This window comes from Cynocephalus volans, chromosome 2 (genome assembly GCF_027409185.1).
Source record: "Cynocephalus volans isolate mCynVol1 chromosome 2, mCynVol1.pri, whole genome shotgun sequence".
NCBI lineage: Eukaryota > Metazoa > Chordata > Mammalia > Dermoptera > Cynocephalidae > Cynocephalus > Cynocephalus volans.
This window is the reverse complement of record NC_084461.1, coordinates 851,597-877,532: the sequence shown is the minus strand read 5'-3', so window position 1 is coordinate 877,532 and position 25,936 is coordinate 851,597. Positions and strand designations below refer to the sequence as shown.

General features: G+C 58.9%; 1 protein-coding gene across 1 annotated transcript in view; it reads right to left on the bottom strand.

Moving 5' to 3' along the window:
• Nucleotides 1–1,473: 1,473 nt before the first annotated feature.
• Nucleotides 1,474–25,936, bottom strand: part of NKD2 (NKD inhibitor of WNT signaling pathway 2) — a 36,204-nt gene continuing 11,741 nt past the window's right edge. The window contains exons 9-15 of the mRNA XM_063086025.1: nucleotides 9,520–9,580; nucleotides 8,163–8,290; nucleotides 7,320–7,415; nucleotides 6,417–6,564; nucleotides 4,888–4,972; nucleotides 4,202–4,329; nucleotides 1,474–3,115 (exon numbers count right to left, since the gene is read on the bottom strand). Of these exons, the coding sequence (XP_062942095.1) occupies nucleotides 2,535–3,115; nucleotides 4,202–4,329; nucleotides 4,888–4,972; nucleotides 6,417–6,564; nucleotides 7,320–7,415; nucleotides 8,163–8,290; nucleotides 9,520–9,580 (1,227 nt within the window). The 3' untranslated portion in view covers nucleotides 1,474–2,534. The remainder of the gene's footprint in view (nucleotides 3,116–4,201; nucleotides 4,330–4,887; nucleotides 4,973–6,416; nucleotides 6,565–7,319; nucleotides 7,416–8,162; nucleotides 8,291–9,519; nucleotides 9,581–25,936) is intronic.

Here is a 25,936-nt window from a genome sequence, read left to right as displayed (position 1 = left end):
GCAGCCGCAGGCATGCTCAGCTTCTGCTTGGTGTCCGCTGGTGTTTCACCTGCACTTAGTTTTTGTTTTTAAGACCCAGGGCCTAGAGTCAAACAAGGCTGAAGTTCGGCCTCCTCGGCTTCTCCCTTCCCAGCTGGTCAGCTGAGCCCTGACCTGAGGAGCATACAGCTACATCCCATCTGTGACGTCACTCGGTCTGACAGGTCCACTGGGACTAAATAAATAAGGTCCCCTCCACAACAGTGCAGGCACAAGGACACACACACCGAGGAACAGGTGCAGAGAGCAGCGATGCCCAGCTCTTCTGCAGAAATCCCAGTGCAGGGGCACGGGTCCATTCCTGTTGCTTATAACAAAATACCTGAAACTGGGTATTTGTAAAGAAATGAAGTTTACTTCTTACAGTTTGGAGGTTGGTAAGTCCAAGGTCCAGGAGACACATCCGGTCAGGGCCTCCTTCTTGGCGGTGGCTTTACAGCGACGTGGCATGTCACATGGCAAGACTGGGTTGAGCGACAGCTCACCTGCTTACGCGCTCCCCTAAAGCCACCAGAACCAAGTCCATTACTCTGTGAACGCATCAATCCATTTGTGAGGGCACAGTCCTCATAATCAAAGGCCCTGCCTTTGAATTGCAAAACTTGAATTTCCCACCCTCTTAACCCTGTCACAAGTGGGGGTTAAATTGCCAACACATGAACTTTATGGGGACACATTTGACTCATAGCAGCAAGCTTTTCTGCAGAAATCCTGATGCAGGGGTGTGGGGGTGCTGTGCTAGGACTCTGAGTCCTTCCTAGTGTGTGGTGCCCAGAGTGTGCCACACAAAGGGAACACGGTTACGGCCACTGGGCCAGCCAGGCACAGTGGCATGGACAGGCTCCATGTCTGCAGGTCTGAGATGCTGGGAAATGTGCGAGCTCCAGCCTCAGGCACCCCAAAGCCCTCAGTTCTCCCCATACACATTGGCCTCAGCTCACAGGGGAGGCACAGTCACTCAGACATCTCAAGGGGTCTTTAAGAGTCATGAGCAGGGGTGTGATGTCTGAGGAGGACGGTAAAGTGTCACATGTGGCAATGGCCTGTCCAGACAGTCTTATTCACAAAGAGCCCAACTTCTCTACATAAAACTCCATCCACATGCCCAGGACAGTGCTGCCTGGTGTTCCTGTTATGAACTGAATTTTGGGTTTAGTGTTTTGTTTTTGAATTTTCTCAGAGCAGTAAAGTGGAAGAGAAACATACCGTAAGTAAGGAGCCTGCACGTGTGTTAACCTTCCTCCTGTACGTGTGCAAACGGACACAGACGACTCCCTCCACGCTCACGTGCCCACCAGGACCAGAGAGCAGGTGCTGCCTGCTCTGCACCTGGGCCGCACGCTGGCGGGGTGGACTGACCATAACTCTTTGAAGTGTTTTAATATAGCTATGACATATTGCAAAATGAATAGATTTTTTATTATGCCTGGAAAAAACCTCAATTACCAGTTGACATTATTTTGCTGTATCCTTAGAAACAGTGCCAAGAGGGAAAACGGAAAATCACCTGCACAAACACACGTTGCCAGAAAGCTGTGCTTGCTTGGCTTGGAAGACAGAGCCTGGGCAGTTCCCTGCCTCGGTGGAACCACATGAACCCAGCGCAAGCCCGTTGGTCTGCACCCTTTTCTAACCTTCCCGGAGGTGAGACATGGCAGCTGCACCACGAGGAACAGGACTGTTCAGACGTGAGGCCACCGTGTTCTGCCTCCGTAGCTGAGGATGAGACTCCTGCCTCCTGTCCAGGGTCCGTGCGTCCCCTCAGCCCCACCAGCTCCTGCCTGTGTCCAGCCGGGATGCTGGTGGCGCCAGAGACTGGAGCAGCCTCAGGTGCCCACGTGCGCCAGCCTGCCCGCCTCCCCACCCGCTTTTCTGCGCTCAGCGGCCTAACCTTCGCGTTTCTCGACAGTGATCGAAGCCACCCTCTGTCCGCTCTGATCTGTGCCCGGCGTCGTGCAGGGGACTGAAGACGGCACACCAAGGAACAGCTGCTCCCCAGACCCACCTTGACCCCATTGCGAGTAGGTGACACAAAAGGCTGCGGCTTCCCCGCCCTCTCCCGGCCTCGCCACCCCCTTCACCAGGAACAGTCCCCAGCAGCCCGGGTTGGAAGCACCGTAAGGGACACCAAGAGCGCCTGAGCAGAGATTCCCTGTAGCGCTCGGGGCCTCATTTTGGGATCATAAACGAAAGCAGATGCGAGTGTATTTTTCTATACCTATGTATGGTTTTTATGGGTTACAGAGAAGAGCTTTATATCTAGAAATGTCGGTGGCATCAAGTGTCTCGTCTGCACGTGGCATCGAGGAGAGGAAAGCAGGAGGGACGGGGCCGGTTCACCTCCGCCGCACCTACACTTGGAACCTGGAGCCAGATGCCGGGCTGGGGACAGCAGCTCACGGCCAACACCGAGCACACTGCACCTGCCCCGGAGCGCGCGGGCCACGGTGTGCTGGGGCCGTGGTGTCCTGTCACCAGGCATGCGGGCAGTGGCACTAGGCCGGGTGGAAGTGGTGGTGGTGGTGGTGGTGGTGGTGTTCGTGGTGGTGGTGGTGTTCGTGCCGCTGCAGCACGGGCACCACGCAGCCCTCGCCTGCCAGCATGGGCGGCAGGTCCCGCACCAGCTCGTGCTCCACGACGGCAGGCTGGCCGTGCATGGCCTTGAGTGGCGAGTGGCCGTCCCTCCCCTTCTGCCGGTACCGCTTGTGTCCGTAGGGCTGCAGCGGGGGCTGTGGTGGGGACTGTGGGAGATGGTGGCCATCCTGAGGGGCAGGGGGCAGTGGACCAGTCGGCAGGTGGTAGCTGAAGGCTTTCCCCGGCTTGCTGCTGCCCGGCACCCCCGGCGGCTTCCCTGAGCCCTTGGGGGACTTGAGGGACTGCTTCTCCTGCCCCTTCAGCCGGGGCTGCATGTCCAGGGCCCGGGCAGCAGGCTCCGCAGCCAGCACGGTGTGCTCGGCCAGCACCTGGGATCTGCGCTGATGCACGGCGTGGGCGTCCGACTCCTGGGAGCGCGACCTGGCCTGGAGATGCGAGGCCCTGCCGTGGTGCTCCTGCTTGGCCTGCGCTGGCGGGGACCCTACAGAGACAGGACACGGAGTGTGAGGCCCTGGGGTGCAGGGCCCGGGACCCGGGAGCTAGGTTTCTGTCTGTCTCCTCTTCTCAAACATGGCGTGTGACCCAGGGCTACTGGGGGAAGGACTGCACCACAGCAACCCCACCTGAGGCTGGACTCAGCTGGGTCTGCAGTCAGAGGGCCACATGCCCCAAAGCAACAGCAGGGTAGGGAGCCCGACATCCGGGCCTCAGGAAAGGGGCCTGGCTACCTTGCCGAACCTGCAGCCCGGCCCTGCCTGGCTCCCCTCGAAGGCAGACCCCCCAGGTCCCCACTGGGGGTGCTGTGAATGGAGCTTCTCTCCTGGCACAGCCCAAACCCTGCCCGGACCTGGGGCGGAGAGCTGCCTTACATCAGGAAACGCCCCAGGAAGGCGGCCCGAACCCGCTTCCCCGAATCCCTCCTGTATGACAGTCTTCCAGGAGGACCCGGCTGCCATCTCCACCAAATGCAGTGAAGCCCTCCGGAGCCACCCGGTGCAGAGCGAGACTGAGGAGGCAGGTCTCCAGGCAGCCCACCCTGCTCACTGGTGATGGCAATCAGCTGCGTCCAGCTGAAGGGACAGTTTAGCCACCTGTGCCCTTTGCCCCAGGCCTTTGGTCCAGACTGAAAAGAGCTTCTCTCAGATATGTTTTAAACGTTTGAATTGCTCAGGCTGACCTCTCCTGCCCCTCAGGGACTGCTAAAGGAGGGTGAAGAGGGGGCCTTGGCCCAGCCCTTGGGGCATGGGCCGGGCTTTGGGGGTGGGGTTGGGCTGCAGGCGCTGGGCTGGCCATGCCCGACACACTACAGGACAGAGCCTCATCTGAACAAGCGGGCCGGCGAGTCCCTCCAAAAATGCCATTTCTCACCCGGGGCAGGCACACACCACGCACACACGCCTGGACGGGGCCGCCTTGCTTTCGGGAGGCACCGGCAGCGGGGGCGAGACCTGGGTCCACCTCTGGGCATGTGAAGGACGAGGGTGCCGGGGTGCCCTCCGGGGCTCAACGCTGCAGGAGCTCCAGAGCTGCCCCGGGCCTTGTGCCTGCGGTGGCATCCAGTACCTACCGGGGCCGAATTTGGACGTGTAGTTCTCGATCCCGGCGAGGTCCAGGTAGTGGTTTCTTCGCTCCGTGTTCTCGTCCACACAGTAGGGCCCCTGCACCGAGCAGGGCGGGGGGTCGCCATTGGGCCTCCTGCGGGGAGCACAGAGGAGCAGGGGCCTGACCACCCACCGTGCCAGAGCAGACTCTCCTCAGATGAGGGGGTGCTTGCTGCAGGGGGTACGGGGGTCTCGGGGTGGGGGTGCTCTGGCCAGCACCAACTGCTGGGGCAGAGCAGAAGAAAGTACAGACGATGGGATCCTGACACGGCCGAGTGTCATCTAGAGAAATGAGCTCTGCAACCGGCATCCCAGGGCCCTGCCTCCAAGAGCTGGAGGTGCTTGGCTGAGCAGCACACACTGTGGTGTCCTCTGGTCACCACTCTGTGACCACTGCCCAGTCACCCCCACATCTGCCACCTCCAAAACCATGAGTAGAACCACAGGGCACCAGAGTAAGCCTGGGCTGAGGGCATCATGGTCCCCTGGTACCACCTGTCAACGCTTCACCCCTTCTCTCAGACACTCGGGGCTCAGCTCAGCCAGGGCGCTGGCTGCCGGGCACAGCCTGAGATGGGGGGGGTCCTCACCCTGTCCTGGCAGGTCTGTAGGAAGCTGGTCTAAGGAGCCCCCCACGGCCCCAGCCCCTCACCTGATGTGGGCAGACAGCCTCCTGTTGGCCACCCGCGGGTCCTCAGCCTGCTCACCCTCTGTCCTGTAGTGGGCGGGATCCCGGTCTGGAAGAGGGGACCTGTGTCCACTTACTCGTTCCCTCCTACGTTCACTCACCCACTACCTCCGTCACCCACTCAGCCACTCACCCACTCACTCAGTCACCCACCCACCCGCCCACTCACCCCACCCGCCCGCTCACCCGCCCGCTCACCTGCTCCCTCACCCACTCACTCACTCACTCATTCACTCACTCATTCAGTCATTCACTCACTCACCCACTCATTCACTCACTCACTGATTCACTCACTCACTCATTCACTCACCCACTCACTCACCCACTCACTCATTCACTCACTCACCCACTCACTCACTCACTCACTGATTCACTCACTCACTCACTCACTCACTCACTCACCCACTCACTCACTCACTCACTCACTGATTCACTCACTCACTCACTCATTCACTCACTCACCCACTCACTCACTCACTCACTGATTCACTCACTCACTCACTCACTCACTGACCCACTCACTCACTCACTCACTGATTCACTCACTCACTCACTCACTCACCCACTCATTCACTCACTGATTCACTCACTCACTCACTCATTCACTCACCCACTCACTCACCCACTCACTCATTCACTCACTCACCCACTCACTCACCCACTCATTCACTCACTCATTCACTCACTCACCCACTCACTCACTCACTCACTGATTCACTCACTCACTCATTCACTCACTCACCCACTCACTCACCCACTCACTCACCCACTCACTCACTCACTCACCCACCCACTCATTCACTCACTCACTCACTCATTCACTCACTCACCCACTCACTCACTCACTCACTGATTCACTCACTCACTCATTCACTCACTCACCCACTCACTCACCCACTCACTCATTCACTCACTCACTCACTCACCCACTCATTCACTCACTCATTCACTCACTCACTCACTCACCCACTCACTCATTCACTCACCCACTCATTCACTCACTCACTCACTCACTCATTCACTCACCCACTCATTCACTCACTCACTCACTCACTCATTCACTCACCCACTCATTCACTCACTCACTCACTCATTCACTCACCCACTCATTCACTCACTCACTCACTCACTCATTCACTCACCCACTCATTCACTCACTCACTCACTCACTCACTCACCCACTCACTCATTCACTCACTCACTCACCCACTCACTCACTCACTCATCCACTCATGCACTGGTCCACCCATCTGCTCGCCCTCCGCCTGCAATCTTGTGGAAATGAGGACAGGCGTCTGCTCTGGGGGGGCGCTGGGCAAGACACCACAGACAGGACTATCAGATGCCCACAGCGCCGTGAGGAAAATGCCGAGGGGATGCGGGGTGGGGAGGGGTGGCTGCAGGTGGGGGAGGGGCATGAGGCCATTTGAGCAGGGGTGTCACCGCTGGGAAGCCCAGGGCTCACTCCCTGGCAGGAGCCTCCACGCCCTCACCCTGGCCAGCAGGAGGACCTTCTTTCTTCTTGCTGGAGGGCTCGGGGCTGACAGTCAGCTTCACCCGGAGGGTCTTGCTGCTGCCCGAGGAGTGGTTGACAGAGGCATCAACGACCTCGTAGATGGTGTGCATGAGGCTGGACATGTCCTGGGACGGGCATTGGTGTCAGCGATATGGCAGACCTCAGGGGGGACACTGCCCACCCTCACTGCCCAAACCACCCACCCCTGGCAGCCTCCCTGTCCATTCACTCAGCATCCCAGACAGACATCAGGTCCAAGCAGCCACATTTAGCCTTGTGTATGCCTCTAGTGGCCTAGAGGTGACCCTGCTATTGCTGGAATCACGTCTCTCTGACCTCGCACACCAGAATTCACATCCAAAGCGCTCAGCCATCAGATAAATGATCAGAGCTTCCCACTGAACCCAAACATGCTGATTTCAGTGTGTGCATGTCCCAGGCAGTCGTGCTACGTGTCTGCTTCCTTTCCAGGAGTATTTGGCACCCTGAACGCACAGCCCAGCGGAGCAGAGCGAGGGGCAGGCTAGGACCCTGGCTGCCTGCTGAGGGCCTGCAGGTCCAGGCTTGACTGAGGGGGAGTCACGGCGGCAGAAGCAGACCATGCAGGGCTCGGCCAGGACACAGGCGCAGACAGCAGCGGTCACAGGCCGGCGCGAGGGCCTCACAGTGGGTCCCCTCGTCCCACTCCCCTCCCGCCTCCCAGGAGAGGTCTCACCTCTCCTCCCTCCCTCACTCAGACTCAGCCTGTCTCCCCATCTCAGGGACCAGTGTCGTCGTCTGCCTGTCTGTCTGCCTCCCAGGCCCAGCCTGATTCCATACCTAGGAGTCCAGCCCGTGAGCGCCCTTCCCACGCCTGGTCTGATGAAACACAGCACGTTACCTCCCTGGTGACCTTCCCGCTGTTGTCAAAGTCGTAGAGTGTGAAGGTCCACTCCTGGCGGTTGTCCTCCTCCACGGAGACGTGGCACTGGAGAGCCTACAGGGGCATACGGGGACGGGGCACAGGAACCATCACCCTTGCCTCCAGAGTCGGCGCTGGCACTCAGGATGGGAGGCTCCCCCACAAGGCCCACAGCCTTCTGCACCATCATGCCAGTGGCCCATGACCCCACAGAGGGTGGCGTCTCCTGGGGCTTTTCCAAGGAGTCTCTTTTGGACATGGCTTGGGGGTCTTCCCAGTTTCCAGTTTGCAGCCAAAAAGGGGCACCCAGAGGGTAGTGTGGCCGGAGCAGAGCCCTGGAATCTGCAGACCCTGTGCCTGCCTGAGTCCTCCCCTCCTACTGTGGACCTGGCTTCATGCCCAGTGACTCAGTTTTCCCATTGTGATGCTGTCTGCCCATGCAAGTGCTCAGCGTCACCCAGAATGAGGGGAGGCCACGTGACCGTAAAGTGTCATCTGTTCCAGAAATCTCGATTCAAAACCCAAGGAGACCTGCTCCTCCCTGAGCCCTGCACGTGCTCAACCACACTCCCTCCCACCTGGAAGCTTCTCAAATTATTTAATGCCACATCCACCAGTTTTGACTAAATTTGTAGCAACATCTGTGCCCACTCCGGCCCGCCGGCTCTGGCAGCATGTCTGAGTTTTGCTTTGACGCCTCAAACTGGCTGAGCTACAGGGGAAACCTCCAGGCTGGAGAGTCCACGCGCACCCCTTTGGGGCCAACACGCGTGCATCGCAGCCCCGGGGACACGCCTGCATGAGCGAGGGGCAAAGACCTACGTCGATGTTCAGGCGTTTCTGGCCCAGTCCTCGCAGGCCCTCATGGTTCGCTGCCCTCTCGCCGTCGTCCGTGTTGAAGAGCTGGCCCGGGCCCTCGTGGCCCTCGACCTTCTCAGGGGGTAGCGCCACTGGAGGGACGAGAGGAGGGGAGGGAGGGCTGGGCCCAGGCAGGTGACGCGGGTACAGAGGTGACGTAGGAGGGAGGGGCCCGGCCCAGGAGCTATTGCCGCCCTCCCCTCCCTGAGCTCCGATCCCTTCAGCCGAGAACCTGTCCTTGTGGGACAAGGGGGCCCCAAGAGACCCGTGTGGAGAGCAGGGAGACCCTCACCTGGGTCAGCCACAGCTGGTGTGCCCTCCTGCCTCTGTCTCACCCAGCCCACAGTGGCTCCTGATGAGCAAACTGTCCCCTCAGGGCTTAGGGTGCGGTTGATGCTGCAGAGTGCAAAGTCGGGGGAAGCCCCTCGGGCCCACAGGAGGGTGGTCCCTACTCAGGGGGCCCCCAGGGTGGTCCCTGTGTCATCAGGTTTCCTCTCCCCATCTACGTGGTCACTTTCCCAACAGCCCTCAACTCCGGAACCTGCCACCCGCGTGGGTCGCCTGTGCACCAGCTGAGCAGACTCCCTGTCCCCAGCTTCTGGGTGGGATGGATGAAGGGAGCTCTCGCTTCTGGGGCTTGTTTATTCTCCAGGTCTCACAAGCCGTGTCCCAGGATAGGAGCCCAGGCCTGTGCTGGGTCAGCACCTGTGGACAGGGGCTCGTCCAGATGTGAGCTGGGAAGATGTTCAGAGCCCGAGTTCCCGAACGGGAGAGCCTTGAAGTCACTCAGCTTCGGCAGCCGTCTTAAGATGGCCCTGCTGGTTGGCTTCCCTGCAACCTATGCCTGCCCCACAGGGAAGCCTAGGGTGACCTTTCACACGCTGCACGTGCACACGCGTGGCAGTGACTTAGGTCAGGCCAACGTCACTCACACTGGCAGTGGAGGAGGAGCTTTACACCAGCACAGGATGCCAGACTCAGATCTGACTCGAGAATTCACAAATCACCTTTAGGACGAGCCCAGCCTTCCCCCACCCCCATTAAACACAGACTCAGGGAAACTCCAAATACGTGAAGTAAACAAATGCTCAGTCTCAGGCCATCGTGAGGACCTTTTGCTTCTCTCACTGCCAGATCTAAGTCGCCTGTTTCGTGTAAGCATCTAAGTGAATTGTGGTACCAGGAGCATTTTAAGAACAAACTGCTTTAAGACTGGGCACAGCTCACTCTGGGGTGTGGTGGGAGTTTTCTGTTATGTTCCCTGAGTACAGGGTAGAGACTGTGAGGTTTGGGGAAGAGGAGCCATGAGAGCTGTACTCACCCTCCAGGGGACACGGGTCCTCCCAGAAAGGCCCCTCCTTGAGGTCCCCGATGTGCAGCTCCTGCAGGGAGGACAGGGCATGAGTGAGGGGGCAGCTCAGATGCGCAGACGGGAGGTCTGGGCAGCTGGAATTGGAACCGAACACCAGCCTCAGGCCTCCTGGGGTGTCTCCATCCCTGGGTCCAGAAACAGCAACCCCTGCACATCTCACTCAGCCTCAGATTTTTAGAAAGAAAAACACAGACATCCCCGGTGTTGTCAGGTTCCGTCTGAACAATTCCAGAACCAAGACGCTGCTGCCTGGAACAACACCCGCTGGTTCCACGTGAGCCCCTCGCTCGGGACCACCTGGAGCCGAGCCCACGTGCTGACCACTCTGAATGCCAGAGGCTCAAACACAGCCCCTTGCCCCCGCCCAGCTCCAGCTCACGGCATTCCCGCTAGGCGCCACCCCGCAGCCGCCGAGGGGACGAGGGACCCGACCGAGAGAGACCTCCGGCTTTGACATCTGGTCCCAAACCAGTTATGGAAAAATGGGGAAAGAATTCAAACACATCTGAAGAGTGTTTTAGCCAAGAAACTCTGCAGAACAAAAGCTCACATGGTTGTCATAAATAATCCACAGAAGCGAAGGATATGGAGAAAGGAGACACGTATAACATGTGACCAGCGTCGCCGTCTTGAATCACAGGATCCCGCGTGGCAGTGCAAGTGCCGAGCCCCTCAGCACCCTGCTCACCACCCCCAGCAGCTTCTCCTGACCTGACCCTGACGTTTCTGCTCCGACTCCGGTGGCTGCCAGCCGAGCCCAGCAAGGAGATACAAGGCGACACTCAGACCTGTGCCCGGGGCCGACGAGAGGCTGAGTGCCTTTGGCACCACCTTGGGGAGTGTCCGCGTGTGGATGCAGACCCAGAGGCTGCTTGTCGGGACTCCTCTCACGGTCCCCATGGCTTTATCATTTCTTCCTGACGTGGAGAGTCACCCCAAGTCACCCGAGGCCCTTTATCGCTCCCTATCTCCAGGGGGCTGCAGGTCCTGCCTGGCATCCCTGGAGTCTGACCTGGGCATGTGCCCCAGACCCCTGGCTCGGCAGACGCTTACAGGGATGGGGACACTGGCCAGACACCAGCTCCCTCCTGCCACTGCAGGCATCAGTCAGGGTCCTCACAGGGGGCTGTGAAGGTTCTAAACAGACTTGCTGCCAGCCCTCAGTCATGGGCAGTGGCAAGGGGCCTGGGCCCCCAGCTCCCCCACAGCCCACAAACAGGCCCCGAAGTCACCTCCAACAAGGCTGAGAAGTGTTGAGTCAACAGACGGTCTCGTCAGTGCTTGTGGTTGAGCAGACTGACTGGGATCACAAGTCACCGAGAGGTTCAGTCCCCATGGGTGGGCTGGGGGCACCTAGGTGGACATGAACCACTCAGGGGAGGGGGCCACAGCACAGCCAGGGACCCAGCTGGAGGCAGGAGAGCTTGAGTTCATTTTAGTAAGAAATGAAAACACCAAATTGGTAAAAAGTACCATTTCCCTCCCTGATGGTACAGCGAGGGAGTTTGCTCCAGCCCCAGGAAGCCCCTTCATGTCACACTCAGTGTCCTTCTGACCCGGAAGAAGTTCCTCACCCACTGGACAGGGGTGAGCTCTGTCCCAGGCGGACATTAAGATGAAACCCCATAATTCCTAAAAACTTGATCTTTGGTTAATTTTTTTCCAGCAAAACCAAACCAATGTGTGAAGCTGTGGTCCCACGTTTTTGTGGGGTGCAGGACAGCGCCCAGAATCCCAGGGAAGTGGCCTCTGTGAGCTCAGCTTCCTCCTGGGAGGGACCAGAGCGTGGGGGCTGTCAGATCCTCTGCAGGTCCAGGCGCTGAGAGTCAATATGAGGGAAGTCAAGGCCAGGGGTGCAGGCTCTGAGTCCCTGTCGAGTGCTGCGGGGAGGGGCAAGTGGCCCCAAACACCAAGGCAGGCACCCCGACGCACTGGCAGGACGGTCAGGAGGCCTCAGCTGGGACTGTCCCCCGTGAGATGTGGGGGTGTGTGTGGACAGAGAAGCTGCGTGCCCTCCCCCACCACAACCCGGGAGGGGGTTGCTGGTCAGGGAGCTCCGAGACGATTCTCCTCTCATTACAATTGCGGACATAAAAGGAAGGGATCTGAGAGCCCTCTGTGCACAGCATTTCTTGCCCAAAGAGCTCTAACTAAAGTCACTTGGTGAAATGGCCAAAGCCCCTGAGACCTGGCATCACTGGCCGGGAGGCCCTCAGCTTCCAGGAAAGTGCCAGAACCCAGAGAAGCTCTGGAAGGAAACAGCAGCTAGTGGCTGGACTGACGGGCCGGAGTCTGTGGCTTCCAAGTCATCCCCTTGACTTGGCTGAAAACGTCAAATGAAAAACAAAACCACCCACATGCTCCACATGTGAAGTTAAAATAGCTGAAAATTCAAAACTGTGTTCCATTTCTTGTTTTGAAAATAATCCAAGCACTTGCTTTGGGGGTATCGTGTTGGTTACAGACAAGAGTATCCCTGCACGGGCGGGGGACACCGCCATGCAAGACAGAAGGAAACTGCACCAATCACTGGTTCGTCTCCTGGAGACACTCCCAACGCTACAATCACCAACCAAAGTCACGGCAACCAGCCAGTGTTACAATAACCAGCCAATGTTATAACCACCAGACAATGCTGCAATAAATAACCAGCCAGCGTTATGATAACCAGCTCATGACTAGATTCCCTAATGTAGCGGGAAATTCCACTTGAAAAAATACACATCCACATAGACCCCAACTTCAGAATATGCTGTTTTTCCTAAGAGCTAAATCAATAACTACCTTTGAGATGCAGAGAGGATCAAACGAGGGGAAAAAATGAGCAAAAGTAATTCTGGTTTCTGTGACCAGTGATTTAAGTCAAATCCGTCCTGGTCACATAAAAATACCCTTTAATCTACGCTGTTTCAGCTAAATAGAAGGGCCAAGAACTTTAATTGCAATGTATAAAACCTGGCCCAGGGCTGCTGGCCAGATGTTCAGCCCCTCACCTCCCCCGCCCCGCAGGGTGACTTCCCAAGGCCCAATCCCCTATAACCCGGGCTCTCCAGCAGCCTGGGCAGTCTGCACCCATCTCCTGAGGCTCCAAGCATGGCCCAGCCTCTGCAGCAGCGGCTTCCAACCAGACCAATGTCCTGCCTGGGGGCCTGCACCCAGCGGGGACACAACCCATGAGGAAATCAGTCGGCATTCACATGTTGGTCCTGTCACTGCATGAGTGGGTGTGGCCCCCCACCCCCACCCCGTACCAGCATCTCCTCCGGCAGCTGGAAGACGGGTCCATTCTGGGTCCCACCAAGACCTCCCGGACCAGCACCCCCGGCACCTCATGCTTTATGTGCACCCAGGCCACCTTCTGCACATCCACATTAGGCACCTTCACTGTGGGGTCCCCAGGGTCCGTCCTGCTCTTACTCCGTGGGGCATTCAGGGAGGCTGCCCTGGTTGGTGGGTCAGCTGCCCACAAAGGCCACAGACCACATCTTCTGCCTTAACTTGCTCTCGCTCAGACTCCACGGGTGCCTGCTCCTCGAACCACAAGCACAGAACTGAGTTCTTTGCCCTCCCCAGCAACCAGCCCCTGCCCCGGATTCTGTCCCCAAGAAAGGCCCCAGGATAGCCCAGTCACAGACCATGAGACATTTCCCACAGCTGCCCATGGGTAGCCGAGTGCGGGGGGACTTCACATAAAACCTCGGCTCCTGACTTCCTTCGACAGCTCAGAACGCCAGTATGTTCCCGCGTGCCAGCACCCTGGGAGCCCAGCAGCTCTGCAGAGCCCCACCCACCCTGGAGGGGTCTGTCCTGTCAGCACCGTGGCAATGCTGTGCATCCCCACGCAGGGGCTCTGGGAGACCCCACCACAGGCATCTTCAAGGTGCCCCTGGAGCTCTGGAGGTGCCAGCTGGATACAGACATCTCTAGGAGCCGTGTGGAGCGGAGCTGGCATCCTCTCCCCACTGGGGCAGGTAGCTCTGAAGTCAGCCTCATGCCAGCCATCCACGGTCCAAGGTGTCTCTCCCCAGGACTTGAAAATGAAAAACGGATGCTGTCCCCTCTAGGGCCTCCTGCATGGGCAGGAGAGAAAGCAGCCGTCGGTGCCTGCCCTGGTCGGCTCACCCCTCGGGCATGGCGCACAGGCAGAGGCTCCCCGGCCGGGCTGGGGACTAGCATGGCACCGAGGGGGGAGATTCCTTTAAGCCTTTCTCAGGGTCCTAAGCACCAAGGTGCGTCTTTCTGGGAAGAAGACAAGATGCAGGAAAACAGCTGCTTCGTCACCGCCTGCCCTTCAGGGCCACCTGCCCTCTACCCACGCAGCCGCCCCATCAGCTGAGTGTCCCACACGCCCTGGCTTTTCATGAAAACATAGACACGTGAGCCACAGTGAAGCTCACAGCCCTGCGGCTCACGGCCCACGCCTGGTCTGGGATTCTGGTCATGCTGGTCCCGGCGTATGTGAGGTCAAAGCTGTGCAGCCTCCATGAGGCTGGGCTGGGAAAACCCGAGTCCCACATCTCCTCAAAGTGTCCTGGAGGTGGCACAGGAGGAGGGGGCTCCATGTGGATGGGAGTCCAATCAGGGGGTGGGTGGACAGAAACAGAGAGACAGAGACACAGAGACACAGAGACAGGGGGCTAGGGGAGGAACACACAGGGAGAGAGAGAAGGGAGGGGCTCCTTTGGGGGAGCCCCAGCAGGGGCGTGACAAGAGGAGGGGACAAGCAGGTACGTTGGGCAGCATTTTCCAGAACTAACTGTTCTTGATGGGACAGTCACGTCACTGGATGCTCCCAGGTCCCCTGGAGAGGGTGGATGTGGGAGGCTGCGGTGTAGGACAGGCCACCTCAGGGCCACGTGGGAGGGGCTAGAGCTGGGCGGGGTCAGGGACAATGCCTCCTGCAGGCAGTGATGACCTGGGCCAGGTCAGGGAGGCAGGGAGGCACTGGGATCCTGTCTCAGGGGCTGTTCGGATGCTAGACATGGGGTGAGGTTAATGTGGGCATCACACATGGGACAGAGTGGACCCTGGGGCAGAGGCAGAAGGTGAGGCCAGATCCCAAGGAACCCGAAAGGGCTGGGATGCTCTGCAGGAGGTGGGAACAGCTGGGGCCAGGTCACTGGTGTTTTTTGGGAGGGGCCAGCAGGGAGCAGGTTCCAGGGGGACAAGGACAGGAAGGGCCACAGCCTCGGCTGGTGGGGCGGGCACTGTGCGAGGCGCCGTGGTGGAGGGTTAGGGCCGGCAGGAAATGGGAAGGAGGCCGGGGTGGGGGTTGGGGGGCTGCAGAAGGCTGGGGTGGGGGAGGGGCGGAGCAGCCGGGAGAGGCCTGGGCCGGGGGGGTGATTGCTTCCGAGGCTCTAAACGTGCAAAGAGCCCCCATTCCCCGCTGCGGGGGTTCAGGTTGCAGGTTCGGGAAGGTGGGGAGCCTGCCGCCGGGTGTCTGAGGAACAGAGGGTGTTTTCTTACCAGAAGGTGACTGGGGGCTGCTTTTGCACGGGCGCCGACGGGTAGAATTTGACTTCAAGGTGATCAGCAGCGCGTCCGTCTGGAAATGCCACGGCAGGCTTTGAAGTGGAAGTCTCAGTTTCAACGGCTAAACAGTTTCAGATGTGACAAGGTAGTTTTACGGGCCTAATAACTCCAGCACATGTGCAGCGGGGGCCTGGGGCACCCACGTGTGCTGAACTGACTCCGACGTGAGGGTTCACAGAGATGAGACCCGAGCGGCGCAGGGGGAGCGGCACCGCGCTCCAGGCACGTTCAGTTTCTTTCTTTCAAAATGACACGGAGCTTCAAGACCTGCGGGGGCGTTTCTAGATTTTGCCCATCAGTACTTCTGGGCTAAAGCTATTTTAAGAGATTTTGTAATCGCCAAATTTGAAGTTTGCATCTAGGAAATCATTAATTTTGGGATCAAAGGGTCACCTAAAATACACATATGTCCTCGCAGCCTTGCACTTTGCTGCAGCTTCCTGGACAAGGCCAGAAGATAAGTGTCTCCATGTCAATCTCCACCTTGTCCCACCACAGCTTCTCATAGTCCCATCACTTCAACGATGAGGTACACGCCACACACCCGCTCTCCGTGGTCTCCAGAGGCCCGCCTGTTGGTATCACCCTAACCCCCGACAGGGTCCCAGCCTGAGGCAGCACGAGGGACCACACACGCCTTGGGTACAAGAGCAGCCCCTGACCACACGCGCCCCCGGGAGCAGCCAGTGGCCAGTCCACAGCGCTTCGTTAGGACCAAAAGAGTGAATGAGTGAGTGACAGGGCTGTACCCAGGCACCTGCTGCTGAAATAATCCCAGTGCAGGACACGCAGGAACAACGCCAGAGGCAGCAGGCCGCCGGCAGAACCGGTCACGGTCACAGACCGTGCAGAGGGGCTCGGGGAGGGAGTGGGCGGGGGCATCACCAGGTAAAACGTTTTCAGTACAGAAACTAAACACATGCGTGTACACGCGAGGGCCCTGCAAAACGTGAAAGGAGGAGTCGTATTATCTTTTAATTCTATTTTTCCACGAACTTTTTGAAGTACCCTTGTGTGTGTACACAGGAGGATAGCCTGTATGAATGCCTATACACATGTACCTACGTGTGTTACCCACACCACACACACACACACACACACACACACACACACACACACACACACACACACACACACACACACACACGTGCAACTTCTTCCCAGATAATTGGGAAGTAACCATAAAATATGCCAAAAGCTTTTCCCCTGATTTCAGTTCCCAGCATCCTGAAATTTGTTTTCAGTTTGACACTAAAGGTTAGACAATCGTTTTGCAACTAATCCGCAGACCTAATTTCCTTCTCCCAACTACTGTTTTTGTCTTCAGAGCTGACAATCCATAATTTCACAGAAAAAGGAAAACCAAGGGCGATCAGTCTCTAGATCCCTCTGCTGTCCTCAGCTGGCCGACCTCGGAGGGAGGAAAGGCACAAAATAAAACCCCGATCCAGGGCCCCCACGCTCCGCAGCCAGAGCTCCCGCAACATTCCCGCTTAGATGAGGTTTAACTCAGCTTCCCCCATCTTAATTCCTCCACAAGAAAAACCCACCGGATCTTTTTTCTTTCATTTGTACTGAAGCTTTATGTTTCCCGTTTCAAAGGAAGATTAATTCCAAAGCTGGAAATGGACTCCACTTCATTTTAAGGTTTTTTTTCCTCTTTTTTTTAACTTAGAAGGCACATGTTAGGCACAGTGTCAATGTCCTTCCCAGAGACAGACTGACAATGTTGAAGGGCTCGTGTTGGATCACAGCTCCAGGACCCTGAGCACCGAGCTGCTCTGAAAGAGTAATAAACCACCTTCCTTGTCTCTACCCGCCGTCCGTAGCGTTACATGGGCACGAGCCTGCACACCGCACTCGACCTCTCCACTGAGCTCCGTCGTCGGTGAGAGGCCCCGTGAGATCGAAGGTGGTGGCCAGGGCGGCCAGTCCCCACGAGCCTGTGGCCGGCAGTGGCTGCAGGGGTCTCGAAGGAGCGGAGACTGAACCTGAGCCTTTTACAAACACGAACCCAAATCCACCCATGAAGGAAATTCGTTGAGCCCCACACGTAAAAGAGGTGGTGGGAGGCCCCCGCGCGTCTGGTTAAATGACCGGAACGCACCAGGTGCCAGCGGCACACAGCTGGGAGGGTTGCCTTTGCGGCACCCTCGGGTCCTTCCACCTGCGGCGGGGTGGCAAAGGCTGGGCACAGCGTGGCATTCTGAGGACAAGGACAAGACTGGCAAGCCCCGCTAGGGCTGGAGGCAGCCACAGCCGTGGCCAGAGGGACAGGAGCCCAGTGGGGAGGCGGCCGCTCTGGCAGGTCACTTTCCCTTTGACCCAGGGCTCTCTGGCCAGGGCTCTGTGCCCCCAGGCAGTGCTGTGGACAGAGACATGACATCTGCTGCCCCCACCTACTGCTCCCCAGAAACACCAGAGCAGGGGTGGCGTCCAGCTGTCCTTGTGGAGACGCGCAGGTCCCTTCCCTCCCGTGCCCACCCTGCGCCATGCTCCCTCCACAATATGTGTCGGCTGTGCTCGCCTCCTGGTGGCTGAGCCAGGCGCGCACAGGGGCTTCCTGACCACAGGCGGGAGCAGCAGGACGGTCAGCACCCTGGCCTCAGGCCTCTCTGCCCGGCAGCACTCTGTCTGTGGGGAGGGCAGCTGGCCACAGCAGGGACAACGGGGCCTTGGTGTCATTGTCTCGGTGTGAGTCCCACAGAGTCCCACGTGGCACCGTCACCATGAGGACAGGATACCCGCTCACTCCCTACATGACCAGAGCCAGTCCATCGCGGGCCTCGGGGAATCTCATAAAATACAGACAGCATTGCCTCTCCCCAGGGCCCAGAATCCCTGAGAAGTCGCTGCGGTGCTGGGTGTGGCATCCCGAAGGCCACCCAGCCTCCCATTTAGCTTTGATGTCTGTCACATACATGCATGTGGTCTCCAGAGCTGCAGAGAGGTAGGCACACGTGTCTGCCTTCAGCGTGGTTCCTTGGGGTAGGGGATGTGGTGCGGGTTGTGGGTGCCCCTCCTCCTCTCCCCCATTTTTACCACTGCTCCCTGCACACCCACCTCCTGCCTCCCGCTCTCCAGCAGCTACCTCAAGGCCTCTGCACAGGCAGGGCCCTGCCCAGAGACATCTGGATGGCCACCCCTCATCAATGCCACCTCACCACGCAAGTGGCAGCCCCCACCCGGCCTCCCTGGACCCCCATGCGCCAGCAGCACTGGCAGGCACTGGTTCAGGTGCTACTGCCTGGCTCCCCGCTAGCTCCTGAACAGCTCAGGCACCAGGGCAGGCAGGGAAGTCTGTTGGTCAGAACACGGGCTCAGAGGGGTCTGCCTGGGTTGGGGTTCCGGGTCCATGACTTGACCCTGCTGTGCCGAGGGCTGGGATGAAGGCCTGCAGGTGCCCCCTCAGGTAAGCCTCGGCCACAGGGTGCAGCCAGCGCCCCCTGGCCACCCCTACCACAACGTTTGACAATCTTCTCTCCGGCTGCTGTGAAATTTTTCTCTTTATTACTGTTTTCAGCACCTTGATTCGGGTGCTCTCTGATGTGGTTTTCTTTACTCTGCTTGGAATGCACTGAGCTCGTGTGTGATTTAAAGTTCTTGTCACACTTGGAACATTTCGGCCATTATTTCCTGAAATACTTGTTCATTTCCGTCCTCCTACCGTTTCCTTCAGGGACTCCGGTCCCACGTAGCTCAGGCGACCGACTCTGCTCACGTCACTTTTCTGTGTCTTCTCTCCTGCCGCAGATCACTCGATCTCTGCCGCCTGCCCCGTCGAGGCTGCCGTTGCTCCCGTCGGTGCGCTGTTCACTCGGATGCCGCGCTCTGCGACTCCAAGTCCCATCGGGGTTTTCTAACGTCTTGTCCACTGCTCGCCTCAGCACGGCCACATGTCCTCTGACTTACAGACACACGAGCGTATTAATAGTCACTGTCTGGACGTCCTTGTCCACCAGCTCTGTCACCGCTGTTGCTTCTTGTCAATTTCTGTTGGTCTCTTTTCTTCTGATTATGAGTCAAAACCTCTCAATCCTTTGCATGCCTGACAATTTTGACTGGATGCTGGACATGTGGCCTTACATTGTCTGTGCTGGATTTTTGTGTCTTCCGTCACAGAATGTGGTGTTTTATTAGGGCGTGCAGTTCTGTGGACAGAAGCTTCTTCCCAGCTTCACAGGGAAGGCCTCGAGCAGCCTGTGGTCTAGGCGTTCAGCCCCAATGAGGTGATTCCCTTCTGAGGACTCTCCCTCACGTGCCAGGTGGCAGGAGGCCTTTCTGCTCTGGCCGATGGGAGCACAGACTATTCCCAGGCCTGCCTGAGCCCCAAGAGCGTCCGTGCTTACACCCAGCCCTTTGCACATGTGCAGATCAGCGGTGGGCCCGCAGGGACCCTCCTGTGCACGCCCACACTCTTCCTGAGCAGCGCCTCCTCCCCAGCGGTCACTGAGGCCACCTGGAAACGGCCTCCAGCCGCACTTGGTTTCAGTCTGCCTCCTTCCTCAGGGGTGACTGTCCTGGGCAGACGTGGTCCAGACACCGTTCTCTCAAGTCTTTGCTTGCTCGAGGTGGAAGGCACACACGGTCCTGTTGTCCCCCTTCTCAGGTCCTCAGTGAGCCCTTCGATGCCTGTGGCAGCCTGACCCAGGCCCCTCCCCTTCCTTGTACACAAACTCAAACACTTGATTTCCCCAGGTACGTTTTAAAAGAGGTTGTGGACAGAGCCACTCGCCAGCGTGTGGGCAGCGGTGCCAGGATTCCCTCCCGTGTCCTGTGAGCAGAATGCACTGGGATCACAAGCATGGGTCCTCAGTGCGAGGGGGTCTCTCACACGCTTCCCTGCCTCTGTGTCAGCAGCCCCTGGTAACAGGGCGGCCAATTTCTGCAGCTCAGAAGCAGATGCTGGCACGCCCCCTGGGACATGAGACACCGGACCACAAGTGGCGGTTTTACCACAGGGCTGTCTTGGCGTCTTGGTGTGCCCCTTCAGGCTGGGATCAAGGCCGGCTCTACCTCCACCAGTGTCTAGCCAGGCCATGATGAGGTCCAGGTGGCTTCTAAATTCAGAGGCACTGATGTCTGACCCAGGACTTGGCAAGAAGGTGTTAGAAGCCCTCTGGGAGTTGACTGCCTTGAGATTTGCTGACCCTGGCCCTGACTTGCTCAGCAGGGTGTCACCATAGGTTGGCTGTCCATCAAGGCTGGGAGACCCACCATGAACCCACAGGCAGCCTGGGGTGGGAGTGGAGGGCTATCAGAGCGCTGCATCCACCCAGGCTGCCTGGAGGCAGGCCCAGGACAGCAGGCCCCGGCTCTGGGCCCCTCCTTTGCTTCGACAGGGATCCTGGGTCTGAAGCAGCATTTGGATTTTCTTCTGGGCTGCAGCATGATGTGAGCCAGGCAGCGTCTGCAGGTGCACAGCACACCGAGACCCCAGGGTCTGACAGGGAGGGCACACACACACAGGTGGCAGGAGGGCACTGGGGGTGTCTACGGGATGGTCCCCACCCTACAGAACCCCTTGGGGATGTCTCCACCAGGGGGACCGGCTTCCAGGGCCAACCGGCTAGGGAAGAACCACGGGTTCCTGCCTGAGAGCTACTGGCCAAGGGCTTGGGGATGTCCCTGGGGAGAGCACCCATCTCCTGGCAGCATGCACCAAGCCACATCTGCTGGCCTTTGCAGGACCAAAGGCATGGGACGCCCTGGGCTCGATCCCCACCCCAGGCCTCGGCCACGAGTCTGCACCATAGGACACTTGGCTGGCCTGGGCTCTTGCCCTGGGGTGAGGGGTGCCATCCACCCACAGCGATTCTGAACCAGCAGACGTGAGCAGCTCTGCGGGGACATGCCGGGCACTTCTCCAGGAGCTTTGTACCTGTGGTTGCATTTCGCTCCTCAGGGCTGTCCTGGACACACGTTTACACCCCGAGATGCAGCACACTGTGCATCTCGGGCCTTATCCCCAAACTCCCTGCTCAATGGGGAAAACCAGGCCTGGGCAACCTCACAGCAGGGGTAATAACCACTTCCCTGACAGGGGTGCTGGTTTTCAAATGCAAATAGATAGGATCTTTGTGACCTGTTTCCCCACCTGCAAGTGGGGCATTGGACTAGACACTAAGTGGATGTGGTCTGTGTCCATACTGTCCTCAACAACAGTCACTGCCAGCCGCACTGAGTTCTGGAAACGCAGCTGATGTGACAGAGACACTGAGTTTCTAATGTGACCTCACTGTGATTTTATATTTGAACAGCCGCCTGTGGCCCATGGCTGCCGGTGGACTGCCCAGCTCAGAAGGGCCCGTGTGAAGCATGGCTAAGCAGGGCGCCACCTCCTCTGAGACTGCAGTTTGGGGAGGGGACAGCACCTGCCAGGCCTGGCAGTTTTCATATTTCACAAGGAATCACCCACAACATTGAAACAGGGGACAGTGACCGCCCACAGTGTCAAAATCTCTCCTCAATTTTGAACACGGAGGTTTTGCTTTTCGGATTGGCAGGAATCCCTTCAGACGTTAGAGAGGGAGCCAGGACGTCACTCTGGGTCTCTATGGCTCTTGTCCTTATGGGCACGTGACCTGCTCCAAGTGTGTAAGCCAGAAACTAGGGACAGCACCGCAGGGCTGGGACACCGTGAGAATGCGTGTCACAGACGAGGACAGACCCGAGTCCTGAAACACCGACTGCTCCCTCCCTCACCAGGGCCACGTTTGTGCTCCACGAAAAGCCACACCTCATGCTCCCGTGTCCCAGGCCCCAGGGGACGTGCCCACATCTACTCCTCAGCTGCAGACGTTGGCCGCCCCCTCCCCAGAGGGGCGCTGACCTGACCCAGGACAGAGCGGCGCCTGCTCCCCCTGGTCGACCATCCTACTGCGAGATCTGTGCGGGCTCGTCACTGCTGTGGTGTCCACGTGCCGACGAGCAAGCTCACGCCACACTGCGGCACGACGTGGGATGTCTGTGACTTCCCTCAGTTGGCATCTTGGGCACGGCCTCCATGCAGCATCTCCCCATCCAGGCACGTGAACCCGTGGGCCCTGGCGAGAAACCCTGAGGGCCAGAGTCCACAAGAGCAGACCGCCAAGGCCTCCCTGCCCACCTGCGTGTCCCACACACGGACCCCGGAGAGGCCTGGAATTGCCCGGCATTTCTGACCTTCCCAACCCGGCCCAGGGGTACAGCCAGCAGTTTTCTGTCTTTACACGGTCACAGTTGAGTCCATTAGGAACGAGAAGACACAGTGAAGCCACGATGCCGTGGGAGGGGGAGGAGCTGGGAGGGGGCGGACCACAGTGTCCCAGCCCAGCGGCCTCGTGCTTGGCAGAGTCACCCTGAGAACAGCGCAGCCAGGAGGTGCCAGCGGGCCTGGGAGGTGCTGGGGGCCTGCGTGGCCTGGGGCTGGAGGCGCAGGGAGGGGGATGCGGTTTCCATTTCTACCCCGACCCCAGGCCCAGGAAAACCTGCTGCACAAGGGGGCGCCTGGTGGATTCGGGGGAAGGGGTGAGGGGAGAACGGCGTGGGGCGGGGAAGGTCCTGAGGAACGCGGGTGCGGGCCTCCGTCCCTTCCTCTCCCAGCAGGGCCGGCTCTGGACAGCATCAGCCTGTTCCCACAGACCCTGTTCCAAGTCACAGCGGCAAATCCACCGGAACCTTCCACAGGTGTCCTCCACCTGTGTGGCAGACCCGCTAGCCATGGGTTTGAATGAACTCCCTCAAGCTTCAGGAGGCTAGAGCGTTGAACAACCGTGTGGGTCTGGAATGTCCCAGCGCCATGCCCCAGGGGTGTGGGAGGTGCCTGTCACACTGGCCCAACCCCCCAGGTGGGCAGCTTCCTGCTGGGCCCACAGCTGTGTGTCCTGTCCCCAGGCCGTGGATAGCGAGGACAGGACCCACAGCACAGTTGCTGTTCTCCAGAATGTTCTAGAAGGCCACGGGGCAGGGTTGGGTTCCCGTCGCCACCTGCTCTTGCCAGTGCTTAAGGCAAACAAACAGGCACTGACCGCAGACACAGGCCAGGGACTCGGGGCTCGGACCCGAGCTGTGTTCAGGCTGTGGGCCGCCCTGGCGGGCGGGGAAGGTGCCTTGTCCCTGGACAGCGGCCTTCCCACACGCAGACCAGACGCCACCCGCTCCTCCTGCAGAGATTTTATCTGAAGCATGTGTGGAGTTGGCTGCTCTGGAGGCTCAGCCTCTTTTCAGGGGATTCATCAAAACAAGCTGAGTTGTGTGTCCTTTTCCCCATGATCTCTGAAACACAGTGTTCCCTTCAGAGTGAGACCCCACCCCCACGTCAGGAAAACAGGCCCCAGGATTCTCGGGCAAGTGAGAGGCCAGTCCTGGAGCCAACCAGAGCAAATGGAACCACCCCTGCCCTGCACCCTCCTCCTGAGCAAGCCCCCGAGGGGCCCCAATGGCCCAGCCCACAGGGGACTTGTGTCCCAGCACAGAGAGAGCAGAGACCGAGGACAGCTTTGGGCGCCAGGAGGCCCCTGGCCTCAGGCTCCATGGACGGGGCAGGGCGGGCTGGGAGGGGCACGCAGGCTTGAGGTCCTTGCACCTGGTGAGGTGTACGTGTGGGCAGGGGGCCTGGCGGGCATTGTCAGGAGGGACAAGGGCCTGGATCCCAAAGGAGCAAGACACCCAGCTCCAGCCAGCTGAGGGGCATAGCCAGCCCCGGGAAGGTGGAGTAAACGGGGAGGGGCACAGGGGTCTGCACAGGCACCCAGCCAGCTGTTGTGGGGCAGCAACCCGGCACCCCCTTGGCAGCCCACAAGTCTGAGAGCAGGGTCCAGGCCAAGCCAGGACTGTGTGAGGCCCCTGCAGAGCAGGGGGAGCAGAGGTGGGGTAGGAGTGAGTGGCACCGATCACTCCATCTGCACTTTCACCGCAGACGGAGCCGGGAGGGTGCTGCCAGGAGGGCCACCTTACCCAGCTGTGTGTGGACCCAGATGGGCAAGGGTGAGGCAAGAAGCTTCAGGGTCTCCATCCTGGACAAGGAGGGGGTGCCAGAGAACAGGGGCTCATGGTGGCAACGTTTTGTACTGAGCTGGGGAGGGCTGTGGGGCACAGGTTTGGGAGAAATTGTAGGGATTCAGGCCTGAGCACACAGAGGTGGCAATGTCTTGGATCCAGGTGACCTGTGCAGTGGGCAGCTGGACACCTGTGTGGGGTGAGGGGGAGGCCGGCTGGACAGAGACGTCTGACATGCAGCTGCAGAGGGTGGGAGGAGACCCTGAGTGTGGGGCTGAGTGTTACTGGCACAGGACAGGGGCTGGTGTCAGAGAGACCAGGTGACTGGGACGGGCGTGGGGACAGACGGGTGCAGATCCTGCTCCCGACACCAAGCACGGAAATGCTGCTTCACCAGCACAAGGCAAAGAAAATCCTGGAATCCCTCAGCCGTGAGCTGATGGGCGGTGTCCACCTAGTCCTGGGATTACGCCACAGCACTCAGGAGAGAAATCACAGCCACTTAGGACACTCCCTACCCACCCTCTGGGGTTGGCCAGTCTCAGGCACAAGAGGCTGCCTGAAGAGCAGGTTCGAGGGAGCAGCCCCCACCCCAGAGTCCAGCACTCGGCACCCAGCGGGGCCCCCACAGCAGCCAGGACCCTCGGAGGACAGCAGAGCTTGCTGTCCTGGGGTGGACCAGAGATTCTGCAGTGATGGTGGTACAGGAGGACAGTGCAGAGAGGCTGAGAGGCCCAAACAGCAACCACGGCCCACAGGGCCAGCCAGATCCCCAGGCAAGACGGAAGGAGGTGGCAGGCGCCACCAGGATGGGCAGCTTCCGGCTGCTCCTTTTTTTTTTTTGGCAGCTGGCCGGTACGGGGATCTGAACCCTTGACATTGGTTGCTTCTGGGCAGATTCTTGCTGAGAACTGGGATGAGGTCAGGTCTTTTATTTCAAGCAGACAGAACCGTAGCTGGGTCCCATTTCTTCCCTAGCTCTGGCGGACGTCCCTTCAGTACCAAGGACCTCAACGCAGGACAAAGCCTTAGGAGGGTACTGCCACAGCCCCACCGCACCAAGAGCGACAGGACAGAGGGGACGCCTGCCACAATGAACTGGTACGTCCCAGAAGACAGGGATGCCCGCCGCAGCTGCACCCCAAATTCACATCCACCAAGACACCCAACAGTTGTATTAAAATAATATCCTATTTGAACTTTTGTACTAAAATATGCTGTGCTTTTTAGCTTCTCTGATTTCAGAGCTCAAAACTAGTTCGGATTTCCTTGGAAGATTCTGCAGAACCAAAGGAAAACAAATCCTTCCCCTCTTGCTGCCAACAACTGGTCATCCTCGTAAGTAAGTTCCAGCTGTGCGTAGCAACAGGATCGAACAGACCCAATTTGTTTAACGTTGGCATGAAAGGCTGCCAGCAGGTGCCCTGCCAAACATTCCCCACACGGAAGTATATTGAAGTGCCCGGGCCCTGTAGTGGGCCCCACGAGGCTGCTGTCTGACGGCGGCGGGGGCCGCTCCCATGAGACACCCGGCCTGCACTGGCCTCCACTCCAGGACAGCACCGCCAGCGCGCCCAGCGGCCACCACTACACTTGCAGAAGAATCTGGCATGCGGGTGGGATCGTGCCCACCTTCCCTGGAGACCTGATGGTGGCCGCCCCACTCATTCAAGGAGACACTGCCCCACACCCCAGCGCTGCTTTGGCTTGGCCCAGCGTCCTCACCTCAATGAGGCAGACCTGGGCCCAGGATGGATCCTCAGATGCCGCTGGCTGGCGCAAGGGAGCACACGGGAGCCCACTGCTCTGAACCTGTGCACTCGGCACTCACACCAGGCAATGACCAGAGACACAA